General features: G+C 34.4%; 2 protein-coding genes across 2 annotated transcripts; both read right to left on the bottom strand.

The window, feature by feature from the left end:
• Positions 1-3,775: 3,775 nt before the first annotated feature.
• LOC121208541 (cysteine-rich receptor-like protein kinase 10) lies at positions 3,776-4,415 on the bottom strand. Its single transcript, XM_041079479.1, has 2 exons — positions 4,271-4,415; positions 3,776-4,189 (listed from the first exon to the last, which is right to left on the bottom strand). The coding sequence occupies exons 1-2, from the start codon at positions 4,412-4,414 to the stop codon at positions 3,878-3,880; spliced, it is 456 nt and encodes a 151-aa protein (XP_040935413.1). The 5' UTR covers position 4,415; the 3' UTR covers positions 3,776-3,877.
• An 11-nt stretch (positions 4,416-4,426) lies between these two features.
• LOC107925039 (receptor-like serine/threonine-protein kinase SD1-7) lies at positions 4,427-14,100 on the bottom strand. The gene is made up of 8 exons (XM_041079368.1): positions 13,975-14,100; positions 13,774-13,832; positions 13,080-13,264; positions 11,023-11,679; positions 5,591-5,644; positions 4,937-5,035; positions 4,663-4,853; positions 4,427-4,579 (listed from the first exon to the last, which is right to left on the bottom strand). Exons 1-8 carry the CDS (start codon positions 14,098-14,100, stop codon positions 4,427-4,429), a joined length of 1,524 nt encoding a protein of 507 aa, XP_040935302.1.
• Between the last annotated feature and the right edge of the window lie 6,268 nt (positions 14,101-20,368).

Below are 20,368 nucleotides of genomic sequence, written 5' to 3'. Positions count from 1 at the left end.
AAGTTTAAAACTGCAGTGAAAACAGAAACAGGCTGCAAGATAAAGACTATTAGGTTTGATAATAGAACATAGTATACTTCATTCGGGTTTAATACCTTCTGTGATGATGCTGGCATCAAACATCAGCTAACTAATATTTACACACCCCAACAAAATGGGGTTAGTGAAAGGAAGAACATGAGCTTGATGGATATGGCCAGATGCTTATTGTTTGAGAAAAATTTGCCCAAGACTATGTGGGTTGAAGCTGTCAATACTGCTGTCTACATTCAGAATAGGCTTCCAACTAAAGCACTTGCTCACAAGACACCTTTTGAGGCCTGTTTCGGGTTCAAGCCATCATTGGCTCATATGAAAGTCTTTGGTTGCCTATGTTACAGCTAAGTACCAGTTGTAAAGAGAGATAAATTGTCCAAAAGAGCTCTTCTTGGTATTTTAGCCGGGTATAATACGGTCAAAAAGGGTTATAGGATTCTGGATCCTTTAACCAACAAAGTCCAAGTGAGTAGAGATGTGGTGTTTGATGAGAAGGCTTATTGGAATTGGGAAAAAAATGAACCTGAAGTCATTTCTGAAGAACTTATGACAGATTAGTTTGAATCTGATCAAAATGATCCAGAGATAGATGTTGATGATGAACCAGACAGGGGTATAATGACTTTGGTTGATGTTTATGAGAGGGCTCATGTTGCACAAGAAGAACCATACAGTTTTGAAGAAGCTGAAGCTGATGAAGGATGGAAACAGGTTATGGCTGATGAAATTGCCATGATCGAGAAGAACCAGACATGGGAATTGGTTCCTAGACCAGCTAAGAGGAAGGTTATTAGAGTAAAGTGGGTCTATCGAGCCAAGCAAAATACTGATGGGAGCTTGAACAAACTGAAGGCCAGACTTGTAGTCAAAGGATTCAACCAAAAATATGGCCTGGACTACCTGAAAACACTTGCACCAATGGCCAGGCTAGACACTATCAGGTTACTGGTTGCCTTGGCAGTTCAGATGCAGTGGAATATTCACCAGCTTGATGTGAAGTCTGCATTTCTCAATGGTTTCCTTGAAGAAGAGATCTACATTGATCAGCCTCAAGGCTTCATTGTATCTGGCAAAGAACAAATGGTGTACAGGCTTAAGAAGGCATTATATGGCCCGAAACAGGCTCCTAGAGCCTGGTATGCTCGAATTGACAGGTACTTGGTCAATTTGGGATTTCAAAGAAGCCTCAGTGAGCCAACATTGTATGTTAAGAAGAAAGGAGTTGAAACACAGCTCATTGTGTCTCTCTATGTTGATGATCTTTTGGTCACAGGAGGAGACCAAGCAATGTTGGCTGATTTTAAAGCCAAAATGGAGCAGGAGTTTGAAATGTCTGATTTAGGAAGGATGACTTATTTCCTTGGCATGGAAGTGACTCAAGCTCAAGGAGGAATCTTTCTAAGTCAGAGAACGTTTGCCTTGAAGGTTTTGTCCAAGTTCTCAATGCAGAATTGTAAGCCAACAAGCACTCCGATTGTTGTTGGAATGAAGCTGTCAAACCAAGGAAATCATGAACCAGTCGATGAGTCTACATACATGAGCCTAGTTGGTTGTTTGCTATATTTAACTGCTACTAGGCCAGACATTATGTTTGCTGTCAGTTTGCTCTCAAGATTCATGCATTGTTGCAATGAGAAGCACTTTCAAACTGCCAAACGAGTGCTTAGATATATCAAGGGTACTTTAAGCCATAGGATGCTATTTAACAAGGCTGAAAGTTTGAAGCTTGTTGGATACACAGATAGTGACTGGGCTAGTTCAAGTGATGATATGAAAAGCACCTCTGGATATGCTTTTACTCTTGGCTCAACCATGTTTTGTTGGAGCTCAAGGAAACAATCAATGGTGGCTCAATCAACAGCAAAAGCTGAATATGTTGCAGCTTCCAATGCTGTAAATCAAGCCATTTGGTTAAGAAAAATTCTAGCTGATCTTAACCTACATCAATGGGAAGCAATAGAGATCTTTTATGATAACAAGTCTGCTGTTGCAATTGCAAAAAATCCTGTCTTCCCTGGTAGAACGAAGCACTTCAGCATCAAATTACATGTGATAAGGGAGATGGAACAAGCTCGAGAAGTGGAGCTGATTCATTGCAATTCAGAAGAACAGGTTGTTGATATCTTCACAAAGGCCCTTGGTGTGACAAGATTTATAAGACTGAAAAAGTAGCTAGGTGTTACAAGCATGGAAACTAAGGAGGAGTGTTGAAGTTAGTTCCCATGCAACACATGCAGCTCATGCAGATTCATGCACGTAAGAATTTATGCACATATGTTGTCCGGGTAAAGTACGTATAACAGAATATGTTAATATGATAATGCTACTGTTTCATCTCAGTTTCATTTTGTTACTTTTTTAATAATGTTTTTGTAATTTAGTTCATTTTGAATTACAAATTGATGTAACTTGATGGTCAAAGAGCTGGTTACCAGCTTTGTTTAAGTGTGCAAGCAAAATCACCTAGTCCTTATGTAACTAGTGGAGTTAGGTAGTATTTAGGTGATGAATTTGTTGATTTTTTGACCAACTAATGTCTGGTATATGTAATGGCTTTGAGCCAAAGTTTCTTTTGAATGAAATCATCAGATTTTACTTTCATATGCTCTACTTCTCTTTGCCTTCAAAATTATGTTCTCTATTCCTGCAAGAAGCTCAAAGCTTGAATTTTCCAGCATTTTTCCTTCATTCTTTATCCGGGTATAATACACTGTTGTTAAAGTCCAAATTGAAGTTCTTATTTCATCCGGTTAAAGAGTGCCAAATCTCCAACAGGGTCAAAGGAAATGGTGAGAATAACGAGGTATGTAAATGTTAAACCTGAAAACAAGAAATGAAACAATATTGTTCTTCAAATTTCCGTTGCCAGTTTCTTTAAGGAATTCACTTACAAATTAAAGTTCAATTGTTGAAGGTGGCTGTATTTTGTTGACCGGTTCTCACAAGATGAAGTTGATAAAGTAGCTTATGTTCGAGGAAGCTACCCAAGTCAGTCAATTCTTTGTCAATATGACTAAAAACATTAATTTACGCATGTTGAACTATTCTTGCTGCATTTTGTTTAGGGTTTCCCAATGAATGGATGGAGCGGAAGTGAACAAAAAATAATATTCAATGTGGCAGTTGGCTACATGAGGGACAGTGAAGGTGTTCCATTGACATGGTTACTGATATTACTAAAGGTAACAGTTTATTTTCTGATTCAATCATCGGATTTGAATAATGAAATGTTATATTTGTTGTCGAGGCAACATACATCATATAATTTTATAATTTTGTCAAACACAGTTATAATTTCCAATATAATTTAAATTAATCTAAACTGAGCATATGAGAAACTTGCACAAAGTAGCGACACTTTGCACAAGGTAACACGTATCCAAACTCTTAATTTCTAGATGCAAGACTATTCTTTGGAAGTTAATTGGTTTCTTTTATTGGAATTGAATTCCAGATTAAGTGTAAACTAATAAAATAAATTATTGCAACTCCTTTATCATTACAAGAGTATTAAAATCACACTCTTCCCTGCTATATGTTTGTTTCCTTATGCAAATCGCAAAGAATAGCTAAATTATATATACTTTAGAAAGTATAAATCCATATAATTTTCAACTTCTTAGGTGCTTCGATACATTAAAAAAATTGAGTAGAAAATTAATATTCTTAAATTGATTTATCACCAACTTCATACTCAATTTAAAATTCAAATATATGTATATAAAGGTTCAGGTTCAAGTTCTTAAAAATCATGGCTTTAGTATTCATAGTTGTTAATTCAAACTGGGAAATAAAAATGAAAGTTTTTTGATAAACTAGTATTGTTCGTACAACAATCAAATTAGCGAGGTGAGAAATTTGAAATTGTGACCTCATTAACCGAAAAGACTTGATCATCTGAAATAGGTTCAGTTGGCTTTGCAATTGCACGCCCAACGGAAAATGCTGGTTCAGATGGACAAAGAAGTGTTATGGTACTATCACTTGCCAACATGAAAATCACAGATGACATGGTTGGTCTGTCTGCCGGGTTTTCGTGTACACATAATAGCCCAATATGAATGCATTTAAGCACCTCAGAAGCCACACATGAAGGAACAAGGACCTGATCTATTAGCTCCATTCCTTCGCCCTTGGACCATAATTTCCATGCCTACAATTGTAAGCTTAAAATTATTAGTAGAATAGTTAAAACGTATAGTCTAAGAGGAGAAAGGGAGGATAAAAAACATACAAAAGTCAACAAGCTTTCACCATGCTCTAAATGATGAAAACCATTGATATTTTTTCCACTAATAATCTCCAACAAAAGGACACCGAAACTGAAAACATCAGATTTGATAGAAAAGAGTCCTTCCATAGCATATTCTGGTGCCATATATCCACTATTTTAATTCTCTAAGCAACATCCTAAGAGCCTCACAAGGTTTCTATGTTGTAGTTTAGCAATTAACATGATTTCATTCTTGAATTCAACAAGCCCTTGACTGGAAGTTTCTGACAGCCTTTTAACTACAATTTCTTTACCATCTGCTAATGTTCCCTGGAAGAATTCATTCATTTACATAACATATCAAAATTCAAATGCAGGAATATTCACATACTTAATTCAAGTTATATAATTACTTTGTATACAGGACCAAATCCGCCCTGTCCCAGCTTATTTTCATCAGAAAAGTGATATGTCGCTGTATGTAAAACATCCAACTGTATAGAAGGAAACTCCTGAGATCTCTCCCCATTTTCTCCGTTAAAAGTTTCCCTTGAGTTCTCATTTACCAAGTCAAGTAATTGAACTTCTTGGCTGTTTTCTTTGTCTGTAATAAAATCATAATATGATCAGCATAAGAATATAAAAATAAGTTATAATGCTTTTCAGAAATATCACTTCGATGTGTACCTCGACTGTTTCTCCTCCTCCAGGTGAAGAAACCAGAGATAAAAACCACTGCCAGCCCAAAAATTACTGATAAACTTGCAACAAGTATTGGAGTCCTCTCTGCAACAAGTATTTATCAATTAACAGTAAAGATAAACCTGGTGCTGGAGGAGGTTGAGGTGAAACTACCGTTAGATTATAGAAGGGGTAAATTTCATATCTGACGTTGCAGCTAGGACTCAACACCACAACTAGCCCAAAAATCGCTGATAAACTTGCAACTAGTATTGGAGTCCTATTCGATTTCTTTTGTTTCTCTTCTTCTAATTAAACACAAAACCAGATATTCTCAATCAGTTCATTGTAATCCTTACGATAGGGGATATTGTTTCCATTGGGGAAAAAGAAGTAAACAATGAAAACCTCAATAGATTCATAAAATCATAGAGTTCCTTTAGTATATGTAAGGAGGCTAGTGAGATGAACTTGATAAGAAGATAATTCAATCAAGTACTGGAGTCATTTTTGATTTGTTTGGTTCCTCTTCTAATTAAATAAGGGCAGAAACAGATTTTCTCTATTCAAAAAGAGTGATAGACTAATATAGTGCCTCCAAATTGAAGCTGTGCTAACAGGTGGTTGGAAGAAGTGACAGTGGAAGGAAAATTATCGTACCTTCTTTTTGCCGATGGCCCGAGGGTGGCTGTGGTAGTGGAAACTCAGCTCCGACTTCAACAAAGGGATTGTTGAAAAGTCAAAAATAGTGGGAGGTGCAATTGGCACCGAAAGAATAAAGTAAAAAGTGGTTAACAAGTTGAGTTTAAAGTTGAATGGGATAATTGCAAGTTTGGTCCCTAATTTTTTAGGCTATTTGTAAGTTAGTCCCTGAACCTTAACTATAAATAGGCCTAACCATTTCTCATTTCAACTATCCCAACCAATTTTTCTCTCTTAATTTTCTCTCTTCTCCCATTTGAGAATTCTTAAGGAATTCTATTTGTTTGTAATATTTTGGAGATAATAAAGTTATCATCTGGTGTTAGTGCCCGAGGACGTAGGTATAATTTACCGAACCTCGTTAAAACTCTTGTGTTTTTTCTTGTCCTATTTTTCTTTCAATATTTGAGGGTATAATAGTAGTATTTAATTGTGCTATTAAATTATTATAGAAGGAATATTCTGACTAAGGAAAGACTTGGTATTTAAGAGATCCATGTGATCCACCTCTCTTCCCTGGGAATTGAACTTTGTGTGATTTTTTAGTACAATAATTTACACGCTTCCGACCCTATAGGAACAACAAGTGGTATCAGAGCCGAAGGTTAATCGTAGTATGCTCTGTGGTTGCAGTTTAAACTGATCTTCCACATCAGAAAAGATTTCCTTAGGTATATTGAAAGATTATGGAGAAAACGGTCGATTTAGGAGCTTCAACATCGTCCATGTGGACAAGACTGACAATTACAAATGCAAGATTGACCGTGGAGATCTTTGATGGCACGGGCCATTTTGGTATGTGGCAAAGTGAGGTTCTAGATGCCCTTTTTCAGCAGGGTCTAGACATTGCCATTGATGAAGAGAAACCAGATGATGTACAGGAGAAAGATTAGAAGGCGATCAATCGGTTGACATGTGGCACAATTCGATCATGCCTTTCTCGAGAGCAGATGTATGCTTTTTCAAAGGAGACTTCTGCAAATAAGTTGTGGGTGGCACTTGAAGAAATTTTTTTGAAGAAAAACAGTCAAAATAAGCTCCACTTGAAGAAAAGACTGTTTCGCTTCACTTACGTCCCAGGTACCACAATGAATGATCACATCACCAAATTTAATCAGTTAGTCACTGATTTGCTAAATATGGATAAGACATTCAAAGATGAAGATTTGGCTTTAATGCTGTTGGGGTCATTTCCTGAGGAGTTTGAGTTCCTAGAAACTACTCTACTTCATGGCAGGAGTGATATATCTCTGAGTGAAGTCTGTGCGGCCTTATACAGTTATGAACAGAGAAAGAAGGACAAACAGAAAAACTCAATCAGAGATACATAAGCTTTAGTAGTCCAAGGTCGTTCGTACACTCGGAAGAAAACTTAGAAGGGGAGATCAAAGTCAAAGTCCAGACTTGGGAAAGATGAATGTGCCTTTTTTCATGAGAAATGCCACTGGAAGAAAAATTTTCCAAAGCTGAAGAATAAGGGAAAAGCTGTTGTAGATGCTTGTGTTGCAAAGCATGATACCAGTGACTCTGAACTATCACTGGTTTCATCATCATCGTCATTCTATTCAGATGAGTGGATATTGGATTCGGGTTGTACCTATCATATGTCCCCTAACCGGGAGTAGTTCTCTGATTTAGTAGAACTAAATGGAGGAGTTGTTTATATGGGCAATGACAATGCCTGTAAAACTGTTGGGATAGGTTCAATCCAATTAAAGAATCAAGATGGATCAACCAGAGTTTTGACTGATGTTCGGTACGTGCCTAGTTTGAAGAAAAATCTCATCTCATTGGGAACCTTGGAATCCAATGGTTCAATTGTTACTATGAGAGATGAGGTTTTAAAAGTGACATCTGGCGCACTTGTGATATTGAAGGGTATCAGGAAAAATAACTTGTATTACTACCAAGGTAGTACAGTTATTGGAGCAGTCGCTGCAGCTTCCGGTAACAAAGAATTGGACTCAATGCAGTTGTGGCATATGAAGTTGAGGCATGCCAGTGAAAAATCCTTGCAAATTCTAGCAAAGCAAGGATTGTTGAAAGGTGAAAAGGCTTGCAAATTAAAATTTTGCGAGCATTGTGTTCTGGGAAAACAAAAGAGAGTGAAATTCAGCACTGCTATCCATAATACAAAAGGTATTTTGGAATATGTTCACTCAGATGTGTAGGGCCTTCCAAAACACCTTTGTTGGGAGGAAAACACTACTTTGTTACTTTTGTTGATGACTTTTCCAGAAGAGTTTGGGTGTATACTATGAGAACTAAGGATGAAGTGCTTGGATTTTTTCTTAAATGGAAAACTATGATCGAAAACCAGACTGGCAAGAAAATCAAGCGGCTTAGGACGGACAATGGAGGGGAATATAAAAGTGATCCATTCTTCGATGTGTGCCAAGAGTATGGTATTGTTCGACACTTCACAATTAGGGATACACCATAGCAGAATGAAGTGGCAGAGCGTATGAATCGAACATTGCTAGAGAAAGTTCAATGTATGTTGTCCAATGTTGGTTGGGCAAGCAATTTTGGGCTGAGGCCGTGACATACGCTGGCCATCTTGTTAATCGTTTGCCATCATCTGCATTAGAAAGAAAAACTCCTATAGAGGTATGGTCTGGAAAACCGGCTACAGATTATGATTCCTTACATGTGTTTGGATCCACTGCATATTACCATGTGAAGGAGTCAAAGTTAGATCCGAGGGCAAAGAAAGCTCTCTTTATGGGAATTACTTCTGGAGTGAAGGGATTTCGTCTTTGGTGCTTAGACACAAAGAAAATGATCTGTAGCAGAGATGTTACCTTTGATGAATCTGCCACATTGAAAAAGGTAGCAGATAAAGATATTCAGACGAGCGATACTCCACAGCAGGTGGAGTGTACTCCAAAACAGGTGGAGTTTGAGTAGATGGGGATTTGCCCAGTTAATAAGTCTAATTCTCCAGCCACAATGGAGGAATTAGAGGTTGAAGAGGTTCTGACCCAAGAACCGTTAAGTACACCAGAACCAGTTGCAGTTGCAAGACCACGGAGAGAAATTCGTAGACCTGCTCGATTTACTGATATGGTAGCCTATGCCCTTCCCGTTGTTGATGATGATATTCCTGTCACTTATCAAGAAGCAATGCAAAGCTTAGAAAGTAACAAATGGAAAGGCGCCATGGATGAAGAAATACAGTCTCTCTAGAAGAACAATACTTGGGAGTTGGCGCAATTATCGAAAGGTAAATGGGCAATCTGATGCAAGTGGGTATTTGCAAAGAAAGATGGATCTCCTAGCAAGAAAGATGTTCGCTACAAGGCAAGATTGGTAGCTAAAGGCTACGCTCAGAAGGAAGGAATTGACTACAATGATGTATTTTCCCCTGTTGTGAAGTATTCCTCCATTAGAATTTTGTTGGCCTTGGTAGCACAGTTGAATTTAGAGCTAGCTCAACTTGATGTTAAGACGACTTTCTTACATGGTGAGTTAGAAGAAGAGATCTATATGACTCAGCCCAAAGGATACACAGATGCTGGTGGTAGAAATTGGGTTTGTAAGCTGAACAAACCGCTATATGGATTGAAGCAATCCCTGAGGCAGTGGTACAAGCGATTTGATAGCTTTATGAGAATGCAGAAGTACACAATAAGCAAATATGACAATTGTGTGTATTTGCAGAAGCTGCATGACGGATCTTTCATTTATCTACTTTTGTGTGTTGATGATATGTTAATCACTTTGAAGAGCCAAAAGGAGATAGATAAGCTGAAGGCTCAGTTGAATCAAGAGTTCGAGATGAAAGATCTAGGTGAGGCCAAAAAGATTCTCGGCATGGAGATAAGTAGAGATAGACAAAGAGGCAAGCTTTGCTTGAATCAAAAGCAATATCTGAAAAAGGTATTACAATGTTTTGGTGTAAATGAAAACACAAAACATGTAAGTACCCCACTTGCTTCTCATTTGAAACTTAGTGCTCAATTATCTCCAAAGACTGAAGAAGAAAGAGAATATATGGCAAAAGTTCCATATGCTAATGCAGTTGGGAGTTTGATGTATGCGATGGTGTGTACGCGGCCTGACATTTCACAAGCTGTTGGAGTTGTGAGCAGGAATATGCATGATCCTGGAATAGGACATTGGCAAGCTGTGAAATGGATTCTTCGGTATCTTCAAAAAATCGTAGACGTTGGTTTAATTTTTGAGCAGGATGAAGTACTTGGTCAGTTTGTAGTTGGATATGTTGATTCCGACTTTGCTGGTGATTTAGATAAACGTCGTTCAACTACGGGGTATCTGTTTACTTTTGCGAAAGCCCCAGTGAGTTGGAAGTCTACCTTATAGTCTACAGTAGCTATGTCTACAACAGAGGCAGAATACATGGCAGTTACAGAAGCTGTTAAAGAGGCTATTTGGCTTAATAGATTGTTGAAAGACTTGTGAGTTGTTCAAAGTCATATTAGTCTATATTGTGACAGTCAGAGCGTTATTCATTTAGCGAAAAATCAAGTCTATCTTTTAAGAACCAAGCATATCGACGTAAGATATCACTTTGTGCGGGAAGTCTTTGAAAAAGGAAAAATTCTACTTCAGAAGATTCCTACAACAGATAATCCCGCAGATATGATGACCAAGGTGGTAACAACAATCAAGTTTAATCATTGTTTGAACTTGATTAACATCCTGAGAATTTGAGCACCTTCAGATGTATGGCACTCGAGAGCGCATTTGGAGGCACTACAAAAGATAGCTTTATCGAATTTGGGGAGTTGAAAGAAGTATGTGAAGATGTGATTATCCTAATCAAATCTTCAAGGTAGAGATTGTTGAAAAGTCAAAAATGGTGAGAGGTGCAATTGGCACCGAAAGAATAAAATAAAAAGTGGTTGGCAAGTTGAGTTTAAAGTTGAATAGGATAATTGCAAGTTTGGTCCCTAATTTTTTAGGCCATTTGCAAGTTAGTCCCTAAACCTTAACTATAAATAGGCCTAACCATTTTTCATTTCAACTATCCCAACCGATCTTTCTCTCTTAGTTTTCTCTCTTCTCCCATTTGAGAATTCTTAAGGAATTCTATTTGTTTGTAATATTTTGGAGATAATAAAGTTATCATCTGGTGTTAGTGCCCGAGGACGTAGGTATAATTTACCGAACCTCGTTAAAACTCTTGTGTTTTTTCTTGTCCTATTTTTCTTTCAATATTTGAGGGTATAATAGTAGTATTTAATTGTGCTATTAAATTACTATAGAAGGAATATTTTGACTAAGTAAAGACTTGGTATTTAAGAGATCCATGTGATCCACCTCTCTTCCCTGGGAATTGAACTTTATGTGATTTTTTAGTACAATAATTTACACGCTTCCGACCCTATAGGAACAACAGGGATATGTTTCGAACCTCAAGTTACAGCTAGGACTAAGGACCCGGCATCCCCTCTGCTTAAGGCAACACCACCGAATCCCGTCAGTTGCCGCCTTATCAAGACAATGATTGCAGTCTCCCTCAGACAAATCAGGAGTGCACTGCACTAGAGCGTATAACCTTTCCGAAGCCCTGAGCGACGAGTCACCTGCTGCGTATTTAAGAAGAGCACCCCCTGCTGCTGCTTTATTACGCAGGTCACTCAACAACGCTCCGAGTCTGAGCTGAAAGTACTCATCAGGCGTAGATCCTGTATTATATGGACAGGTTTGAGGATTAATTTCCAACTTCTCGGAGAGGTTTGTGTTCGAGTACCGTAACGTGCAATTCGCAGACCATCCGATGGCTTCTTTGTTGTTAGGACAATCCAGCTTGACCCTTGATATAGTTTCATTTAAACAACCAGTGCAAACATCTAGCTTAACATCTGCTCTGCAAAGTGCCATGGCGTTGACTTCGCCTACTTTCTTGTTGTAAAATCTGTAATTCGATTTCGTAATAGAGGTGATATGTTTGAAGATGGTATTGAGGTCACGCTCGTAAGCACTATTGGCGGTGTAGTTGCCGGTGTTGTTTGCACAAGAATGCAGTAAATAAGGGTCGGAGGAAATGGCAAGAGTAACGAGGAATGTAAATGTTAAACCTGAAAACAAGAAGTGAAACAGTACTGTTCTTGAAATTTCCGTTGCCATTTTCTCTAGGGAATTCACTTACAAATTAAAGGTTTAATTGTTGAAGGTGGCTGTATTTTGTTGACTGGTTCTAACAATACGAAGATGATAAAGCATTTTTGTTGTGTAAATTGGTCTACAAGGAGAGTTGGGTCCGCAATGAGTGGATGGGACGGACGAGACCATGTTAAGGTCAATGAAAGCACTCAATTGACTTGGTTACCGAATACATGACATGTATCCAAGGACTGTAATATGCAAGCGTGCAAGTAATCTAGTTTTAAAGCTTTTAGATGATTTCAATTGGGATTAAATTAGGATTTTGAATTATTTGAGTTTTGAGGTACTGACATTTTAGGTTACGTTACTAAGTTCGGATTATTTTGAGTTTTGATCTCTTTAGATTCTAATAATTTTAAATTAATTGTTCGAATCATTTTAAGTTTGAATTGATTTAATTTGTGTCGTTCAAAGTAATTAAATTCAAATTGTTAACTATTTTTAGCAATAAAGCGGGATTAAGTTAGATTAGAAGATAGAATTGTACTGGGTGGACACCAAATAACATTCAATGTCAGAGTTGCCACATGACATGTATATATAGGGACTGTAATATGCAAGCCTGCAAAGTAATCTAATTCGCACTTGAATTGAGTTTTACGAGAGGATCTGTCAGGTTCAACTCCGTCGAGATGGTTTGAAGTTGGATAAATTTGCATCGTGTGAATTTGAGTTTTATAAATTGTAGATTATTTGGATTAGCATCAATTTACGAATATTTAGGTCACTTTGTGCTTGAGTTATTGGAGTTTAAAGTTTCCTTTTCAAATTTAGATAATTTCAAATTTTGATCCTTTAGGTTTTAGTAATTTCAAGTTATTTGTTTGGGATTTTTTGAGGTTTTTTTTTCTAATTCAAGTCAATTATTTGTGCCAACTTAATTGAAAAAAATAGATTCAAATTGTTAACTTTTTTTATAATTAAATCGGATTAGGTCCAAATTAAATTCGAATTAATTAGTTAGAGCTTTCAAATCAAAATAAAGATAAAGAAGTCTAACTTGAGGCTCAACAATGAGGGGAATAATAAAATATATATAACGTGATTGAATTGTAATAGGTGAACATTGATGTTTTTCCCTATACACTTAACAACGACCAAGACGATTTTTTAAGTCTAGGTCATTTAATTCTATGAAACATAGTGAATGTATCATAGAAGAAAATTTGAAACTAAATATTAATGCATCATATATTAATTCTTTTCATTTGGATTTATATTTAATGTATTATAATTTGATAACACAACATAAAAAAAACTTAAAATTAAATTTTTGATAAACTAATATTGTTAGAACAGCTATCAAATTAACCCGTCAAAAAATTTGAAAGTGTGACCTCATTAATTGAAAGCACTCCATCACTTAAGATGAGTTTAGCTGGTTTTGGAACGACACGTCCAACAGAAAATGCCGGTTCAGATGGACGAGGAAGTGTTATGGTACCATCACTTGCCAACATGAAAACCACAGATGACATAGTCGGCTGTGTGCTGGATCTTCTTGCACACACAATAGCCCAATATGAATGCATTTAAGCACTTCAGAAGCCACACACGATGGAACAAGGAGCTGATCTATTAGGTCCATTCCCTCTGTTGGGGTTTTGACAGCAGAGGATGAAAATAGAAGCAAGTAATCCGGATGAAGTAAAGTTAAACTTCAATACTTGAATAAGAAACATGCCTTATACATAAGTAATCCGGATGATGTATGTTGGACTTTGAGTAAAACAAAGAAGAAGAGAAAACGGATACCAAAGTTTGAACAAGAAGAAAACTAAATTTGATCTCTAAAATCTGATTTTTCATTAGCTTGAGATGCATTCATATTAGAAAGAAATAGAGCAGTTATCTAATGTTTAACTGCTCCCACTAAAACATGACTAAGGCTTAGCTAAAATTACACACAAAATGTAGCTGACATACTAGCTATTACATTAAATATAAATCAACAACTACTCCTATTAACTTGAAGTACAAATTACAAAGGAACTATATCAAGTTACAAAAGAACAAGATAAACAAAATGCTGCTGCTCCTTTGGTTCAGCTTGAATGCTGGTTTCCTGTTGCATTGCAGGCCAAAGTTTAACACCCTTACCCTTGGACTATAACTTCCATGCCTATAGTTGTAGCTTAAAATTATTAGAACAATTAGCATATCTGATCTGTAGTTTGAAGATATACAATAGAAGAAGAAAGACATACAAAAGTCAACAAGCTTTCACCACGTTCTGCAAGATCAAAACTATTATTCTTTTTTCCACTTATAATCGCCAGCAAAAGGACTCCAAAGCTGAAAACATCAGCCTTGATTGAAAAGAGTCCTTCCATAGCATATTCGAGTGACATGTACCCACTATTTTAATTTATAAAAAATAGTGAGAAAAATATTAAAACTTTATTAAATATTAATATTATTAAACATTATTGTTGGAAAGCCATTTTACAAACTATAGTCACTTTCTCTACCACTGAAGCTGAGCACATGGCGATTACTAAGGCTTGTAAAGAAGTTATTTGGTAGAAGAGACTATTTAGTGAACTCAATGAATACCTTCAAATCAGTACAATATTTTGTGACAGTCACGGTGCCATATTCCTTACAAGAGATCAAATGTTTCATTAGAGAACAAAACACATTGATATTCAGTGTCATTTTGTTCGTGACATTATTACTTGTGGTGATATTGTTGTAAGCAAAATTAATACTCATGAAAATCCTACAGATATGATGACTAAGTCACTTTCTATAGCCAAGTTCGAGCATTCCTTAGACTTGGTTGATGTTTATTGTTGAAGTTAAACCCTTAAAGGGTTTTATGGAAGAGGTGGAGAACTTATTCATTGAGAGTTCGCGAGGAAGAACTTATTCATTGAAAATTCATGTCAAGTTGGAGATTGTTAGAATGAAGTAACCCGAATTCTTATTTAAATAAAATACAGTGATAACATAAAATAAAATTAAAATCCATATAAAACTACACTCTTTTATTTTATTTTAGAATAAGTTTTTTAAACCTTATTGAACTCCATCTATTTAATATTAATTAGAATAAGGTGTTTCAATCTTACTGCACTTCTATTAGAATATGATTTTACAAGCCTATAAATAGACATAGTCTACTCCTCTTGTAATCATTCGAATTTGACATAGTGAATTTTTTTTTCCTCTGCCTGTGGTTTTTTTCCAAAAGGGTTTCCATGTAAAATCAGTGTGTTCTTTATTTTTATTTCTCTTTTCTTTACTATATATTATCATTATCGACATTCTAATTTTTTGACAAATATAAATTCGGATAATTTCGAGTTTTGATCTTTTTACACTTTAGTAATTTTAAGTTATTTGTTTAAGTCATTTTGAATTTAAATCGACTTGATTTGTGTCAATTCAAGTTCAAAATAATTAGATTTGAATTGTTAATTTTTTTAATAATAAAAATCGAATTAAGTCAAATTAGATTCATATTGATCTAGTTGAATTTTCAAGTTCTCATAAGTATTAAGAGATCTAAGTTGAGGGAATAACAAGGTATATAATAAGATAGAATTGTAATAGGTGGACACTAAGTTTTCCCTAATACACGTAATAATAAAGACATTTATAGAGTATGAAAGATACTTTAGAAAAGGGATAATTCCAAAACTATATATTAACTATAGTTTAATATGCAATTGTATACACGAATTTTGATTTTGTGTAATTTTATACATAAAATTTTGATTTGATCAAATTCTTGTAAATTATTAACACAATTATTAATATAACATCATTTTATGTTTATATATTACATACATAGATAATTATATTTATTTAATATAAAAACAAATTGATGTATTTTGTAACAGCCTCATTTAGACCCTATTCGGAACGGTGATTTTGGAACCACAAATCCGAATCAGAAAAATATTTAAATATTATTTTATGTGTTTATAATGTGTGAATTTATATGTGTGAAATTCTCGTATTTTAATTTTGTTGTTTGAGTGCCGATTTAATAAAAAAGGACTTAATCGTGTAAAATGAAAATTTGATGGTTTAATTTGTAAGGGCCAAATTGTTGTTGTCTTTAAAAATGGAGGCATTTATAATGCAATATTACCATGTTAGCTTGAGGTAGACGTTTATAGCCATTAAATATAATGGTTTTATATTTTATTACCATTAAATATAATGGTTTTATGTTTTATTATAAAGGTTATTTATGTAAAATGGTAAATAATATATGATATAATAAAACATAATTAAAATAAGCATGCATAATCACCTTGTTTTGGCCGAAACTTAAAGAAAATAAAGCTTTAGAAAGTTTTGAACATTCGGCACTTTGGAAGCTTGATTCAAGGTAAGTTTTTGTTCAGTTTTTAATAATTTTTATGTTTTTGAGATCGTTGTAGTGTAATGTACAAAGCCCAAACTTGAATTTCTGATTTTGATGAATATTTTGAATTATGCCATTGATGAATAATTGAGCTTTGTGATGTTAGATGATGAATTATGAAAGATATGTTTTAGATTAATATGTTTTGTATTGGAATTTTTGATGATTTTGAGTAATTAGGGCTAAATTGAAAAAATAATAAATTCAGGGACTAAAATGTGAAATAAATGAAATGTATGGACTTGTATGAGCATGGGTAGTAATGGTGTGTGCAAATTTTGCATGTTTTCTGTTTTGTGCAATTTGGACTAAATTGTAAAAAGTGTTAAATATTAGGGGTAAAATGGTAATTTACCTATTTATGTGTTTTTGGACTAAATTGAATGGAATTATATTTGAATGAGTTTAATTTGAATATGTTTAGATCAAGAACTAAAGAAATTGGATTTGGATCGAGGGAAAACCAAAGTTATCGATTAGTCGTCCCGTTCCGATTATCGTTGTCCGAGGTAAGTTTATAAGCAAATAGATGTTATTTAATTGATTAAATTCAAACTATATATGCTTAAATGAATAATGTGATAATATATATATGATAGCCGAATATGAATATGCTTGAAAGCTATGTATATGAGTTCAATTAGATCGAGTTACAACGTCAGAAAGCCCCGTACGAACCTTAGGAATAGCTAGGATACATATGTCATGACATAGGATTTTCGATATGTGTTCTCATGTAAGAACACGTCTAGGACGTTGGCATCGATATATGTGATTACGTGTAAGACCATGTTTGGGACATCAGCATCGTATTTGATTAGTATAAGACTCTATCTGGGACAGTGGCATCGATATGTGAGTACATGTAAAACCACGTCTAGGACGTTGTCATTGTACAATATGTGTGATTATCCGAGTATCCTATTCAATTCCGAATGGTTCAACGAGCAGTAATAAGTTGTGATCGAATATGTAAAACGAGCTAAAACGATCAGGTATGTGATAATTGGTCTCCTATTTGAAAATAAGATAAGTTGGTTAATTGATATGTGATCTTAAAGTTTGATTCAAGAGTATATGCTTATGATCAGTATATATATTTGGTTATATAATGGTACCATGGTCTTGAAATTGAATATTACTTTGATAATAGACATATGTGTATATTCGGCCAAGGTAAAACTTATATATGAAAGTATATGTTGTATATGAATTTGTAAGCTTGAAATTAAATGTGATTATGATAGCATAAATTGAGTTGATATTGTCATTGAGTTATTTATTTACTTATGACTTACTAAGCTATACTAGCTTACTCTGTGTGTATGTTTGTCTCTGTTTCATAGATTTTGGAGTCAAGTTACATGCTCGGGGATCGTCAGTGAAGTTTATCACACTATCGACTGTTTTCGGTATTTTATAAGTTTGAAACTTTGAACATATGGCATGTATAGGCTTGATATATTAGTATGTTTGGTTTTGAAATTGTATATATTTAGCCATGTGAATATGGCTTGATCATAATGCTTAAATTCAGGTAAATTTGATTATGGTATAAGTTATTTTGGTGATTATGTCTCATGGCATGTATGTATGATGTTTTGATTATATGTCCTTGTTGTGAATGATATGAAAATCTTATAAATGACTTATTTTGATAAGCTTGATATATGGATGATAGATGTGATTTGGGTTGTGATTGTTAATGACTTACTGTTGAGATGTATAATTTGTAACATGAATTAGTTTGGAAATTGTTTATAATGTGCTTGTGTATTCGGTTATGTGATGAAAATATATGAGATGATTATAATCAACTTTGTGATTCGACAATGATGGTTTAAATCATGTAATCAAGTGTTTAGTTAAATGTTAATGTCGAATTTATTGTATCGGTCATGTGTGGACTAAGATAGTCTTGATAATTTGATTAAAGAATGTGGTTATATTGAATCGGTTTGTATTAGTATGCCGGCATTGGTGATTTGGTTTGAAATAATGAATAATGTGTATGAGCATTTTCGGCTTGTTAAATATGTTGTATGGTATATGGCATAATTATATAAATATAATGTATTGAAGATATCTTATATGACCGAATAGGTAGTTAATTTATTGGTTATGTGTATGTATTTTAAGCATGGTATTTTGGCATGTGAAATGGGTGTACTTTTAGTTGTTATTTGTGCTCAAGAGGGTTTAAATTATTATGCATGGTCTTATGTGCATAGACTTGTGATGAGTTAAAATAGCTAGGTATATGGTTTGGTTTGATTATTGAGTATACGGATTAGATGCTATGAAATGTCTTTGATGTCTGAAAATGATTAAAGATATTATAGTGAATTGCTCATGAATTAGTAATATACATGTTTATAATATGAATGTTTTAAAAATATGAATGTTTTAAAAGCCATATGATATGTATTATTTGATTTTATAATTCGAATGTATATAAGCATTTTTAAATGTGCATTAGCCAATTATTTAATGAAATAAATACGTGCAAATTGAAGGTTGTAAAATAGGTGCTTGGTTTTAATTTAGGTAGTCGAATATCATGATTGTGATGATTTGTGCTTATGTTCGTTAATACCTCGTAATCCTAATAAGGCGACGGATACGGGTTAGGAGTGTTACATATATTTTTTTAAATGTGTATGATTAAATCAAAATTAAAGTTTCAAGTATACAGTTGAACCAAAATTAGAGTTTCACGTGTATAATTACACTTAATTAAAGTTGATGTATATAATTGTACATTAAATTGAAGTTCATTCATGTATAATTTTAAGATTTATCCTCTTTGAAAAAAAAAGAAAATTTTATAAGTCAAGGTCTTATTGAATTGCCTTTTTCTATTGTTATTAATTGATGCATATGAAAAAAATTATGTAGAGTTTAAGACATTTGAAAGGACAATATGTGTGTGATTTTTCTTGGTAAGGCATAGCCAATTATCAGACTATATACTTCATTTAATTGATTTTTTTGGAACAAACTTTTCCAATAAAGCTTAAATGCGATGCTCATTGCTGGTGGTGGAGATATTTTTCATTATTTTATCCCATCCACCAACAATTCATAGGCACTATTGGTGGTGTAGTTGCCGATGTTAATTTCACAATCATGCTTGAAAATTGGGTTGACGGAAATGGCAAGAGTAAGGAGGTATGTAACTGTCAAACCCGAGAATAAGCGTTGCCATTTTCTCTCGCAACTTGCAGTAAGAACGGAATTGACATACACATTAAACGTCGATTTGTTGAAGGTGGCTGTATTTTGTTGACTGGTTCTAACAATATGAAGGTGATAAAGCAGTTTGTGTTCCAGGAAGCTACACTATTCACTCGCATCTTTATAAATATGATTGAAATGTTAATTTCTTCAAGGAAAAAAAGAAGACTATTTCTGAAGATATTAAAGGAGGGTCACTCTAGTGTGACCCCAGATAAAAATACTAATTTCTTCGGAAAAAAAATGGAAAGAGGTGGGAAAACTATTAATAATTTTCAAGAGAAACATGAAATTTTCTTGAATTTCATGCCAAATATTTGAAATCGTTAAACCATTGGCAAAATCTTAATAACTTAATATTTGAACAATCATTCACTTTCGGAATAGTTTTGTGTATATTAGTCTACAAGGTGAATTCCATCAGCGATAAATCGAGGGAACCGAAGTGAACAATAAATAACATTCAATGTGACAGTTGGCCACATGACCACGTCCGGAAGAGTGAAAGCAGTAGCATTCCATTGGCTTGGCCCCCAAAAACATGACATGTATATAGGAACTGTAATATTCAAGCCAGCAAAGTAACCTAATTCGCACTTGAATTGAGTTTTACTTGAGGATCTGTCAGGTTCAATTCCGTCAAGATAGTTTGAAGTCGGATAAAATTGCATCGTGTGAATTTGAGTTTTATAAATTTTAGACTATTTCGATTAGCATCAATTTAGGAATATTTAGGTCACTTTGCGCTTGAGTTATTGGAGTTTAAAGTTCCTTTTTCAAATTCGGTTATTATGGATTTGGATAATTTTAAACTTTAAATTTTAGTAATTTCAAATTATCTGTTCGGGAATTTGAGTTTAAATTGTTTTTAGTCCGAATCAGTTTGATTTATGCCAATTTAAGTTTGAAATAAATAGATCCGAACTATGAACTTTTTTATAATAAAATCAAATTAGATTCAAATTAATTAACTCGATTTTTTA

Source organism: Gossypium hirsutum, chromosome A10, assembly GCF_007990345.1.
Source record: "Gossypium hirsutum isolate 1008001.06 chromosome A10, Gossypium_hirsutum_v2.1, whole genome shotgun sequence".
Classification (NCBI taxonomy): domain Eukaryota; kingdom Viridiplantae; phylum Streptophyta; class Magnoliopsida; order Malvales; family Malvaceae; genus Gossypium; species Gossypium hirsutum.
Note: the sequence above shows the minus strand (reverse complement) of the source record. Positions and strands in the feature narration are given on the sequence as shown.

What these genes read in the sequence shown, in the direction of transcription:
- LOC121208541 (XM_041079479.1), bottom strand. Translation starts at nt 4,414, where the DNA reads ATGGCACCAGAATATGCTATGGAAGGACTCTTTTCTATCAAATCTGAT. An exon ending in GTGAAAGCTTGTTGACTTTT is followed by an intron (nt 4,190 to 4,270) that starts GTATGTTTTTTA and finishes TTACAATTGTAG; the next exon opens with GCATGGAAATTATGGTCCAA.
- LOC107925039 (XM_041079368.1), bottom strand. Translation starts at nt 14,100, where the DNA reads ATGGAAGGACTCTTTTCAATCAAGGCTGATGTTTTCAGCTTTGGAGTC. An exon ending in TTTGTTTATCTTGTTCTTTT is followed by an intron (nt 13,265 to 13,773) that starts GTAACTTGATAT and finishes GTGTGCAAGAAG; the next exon opens with ATCCAGCACACAGCCGACTA. An exon ending in ACTTTCAAATTTTTTGACGG is followed by an intron (nt 11,680 to 13,079) that starts GTTAATTTGATA and finishes TCTTGTTTTCAG; the next exon opens with GTTTAACATTTACATTCCTC.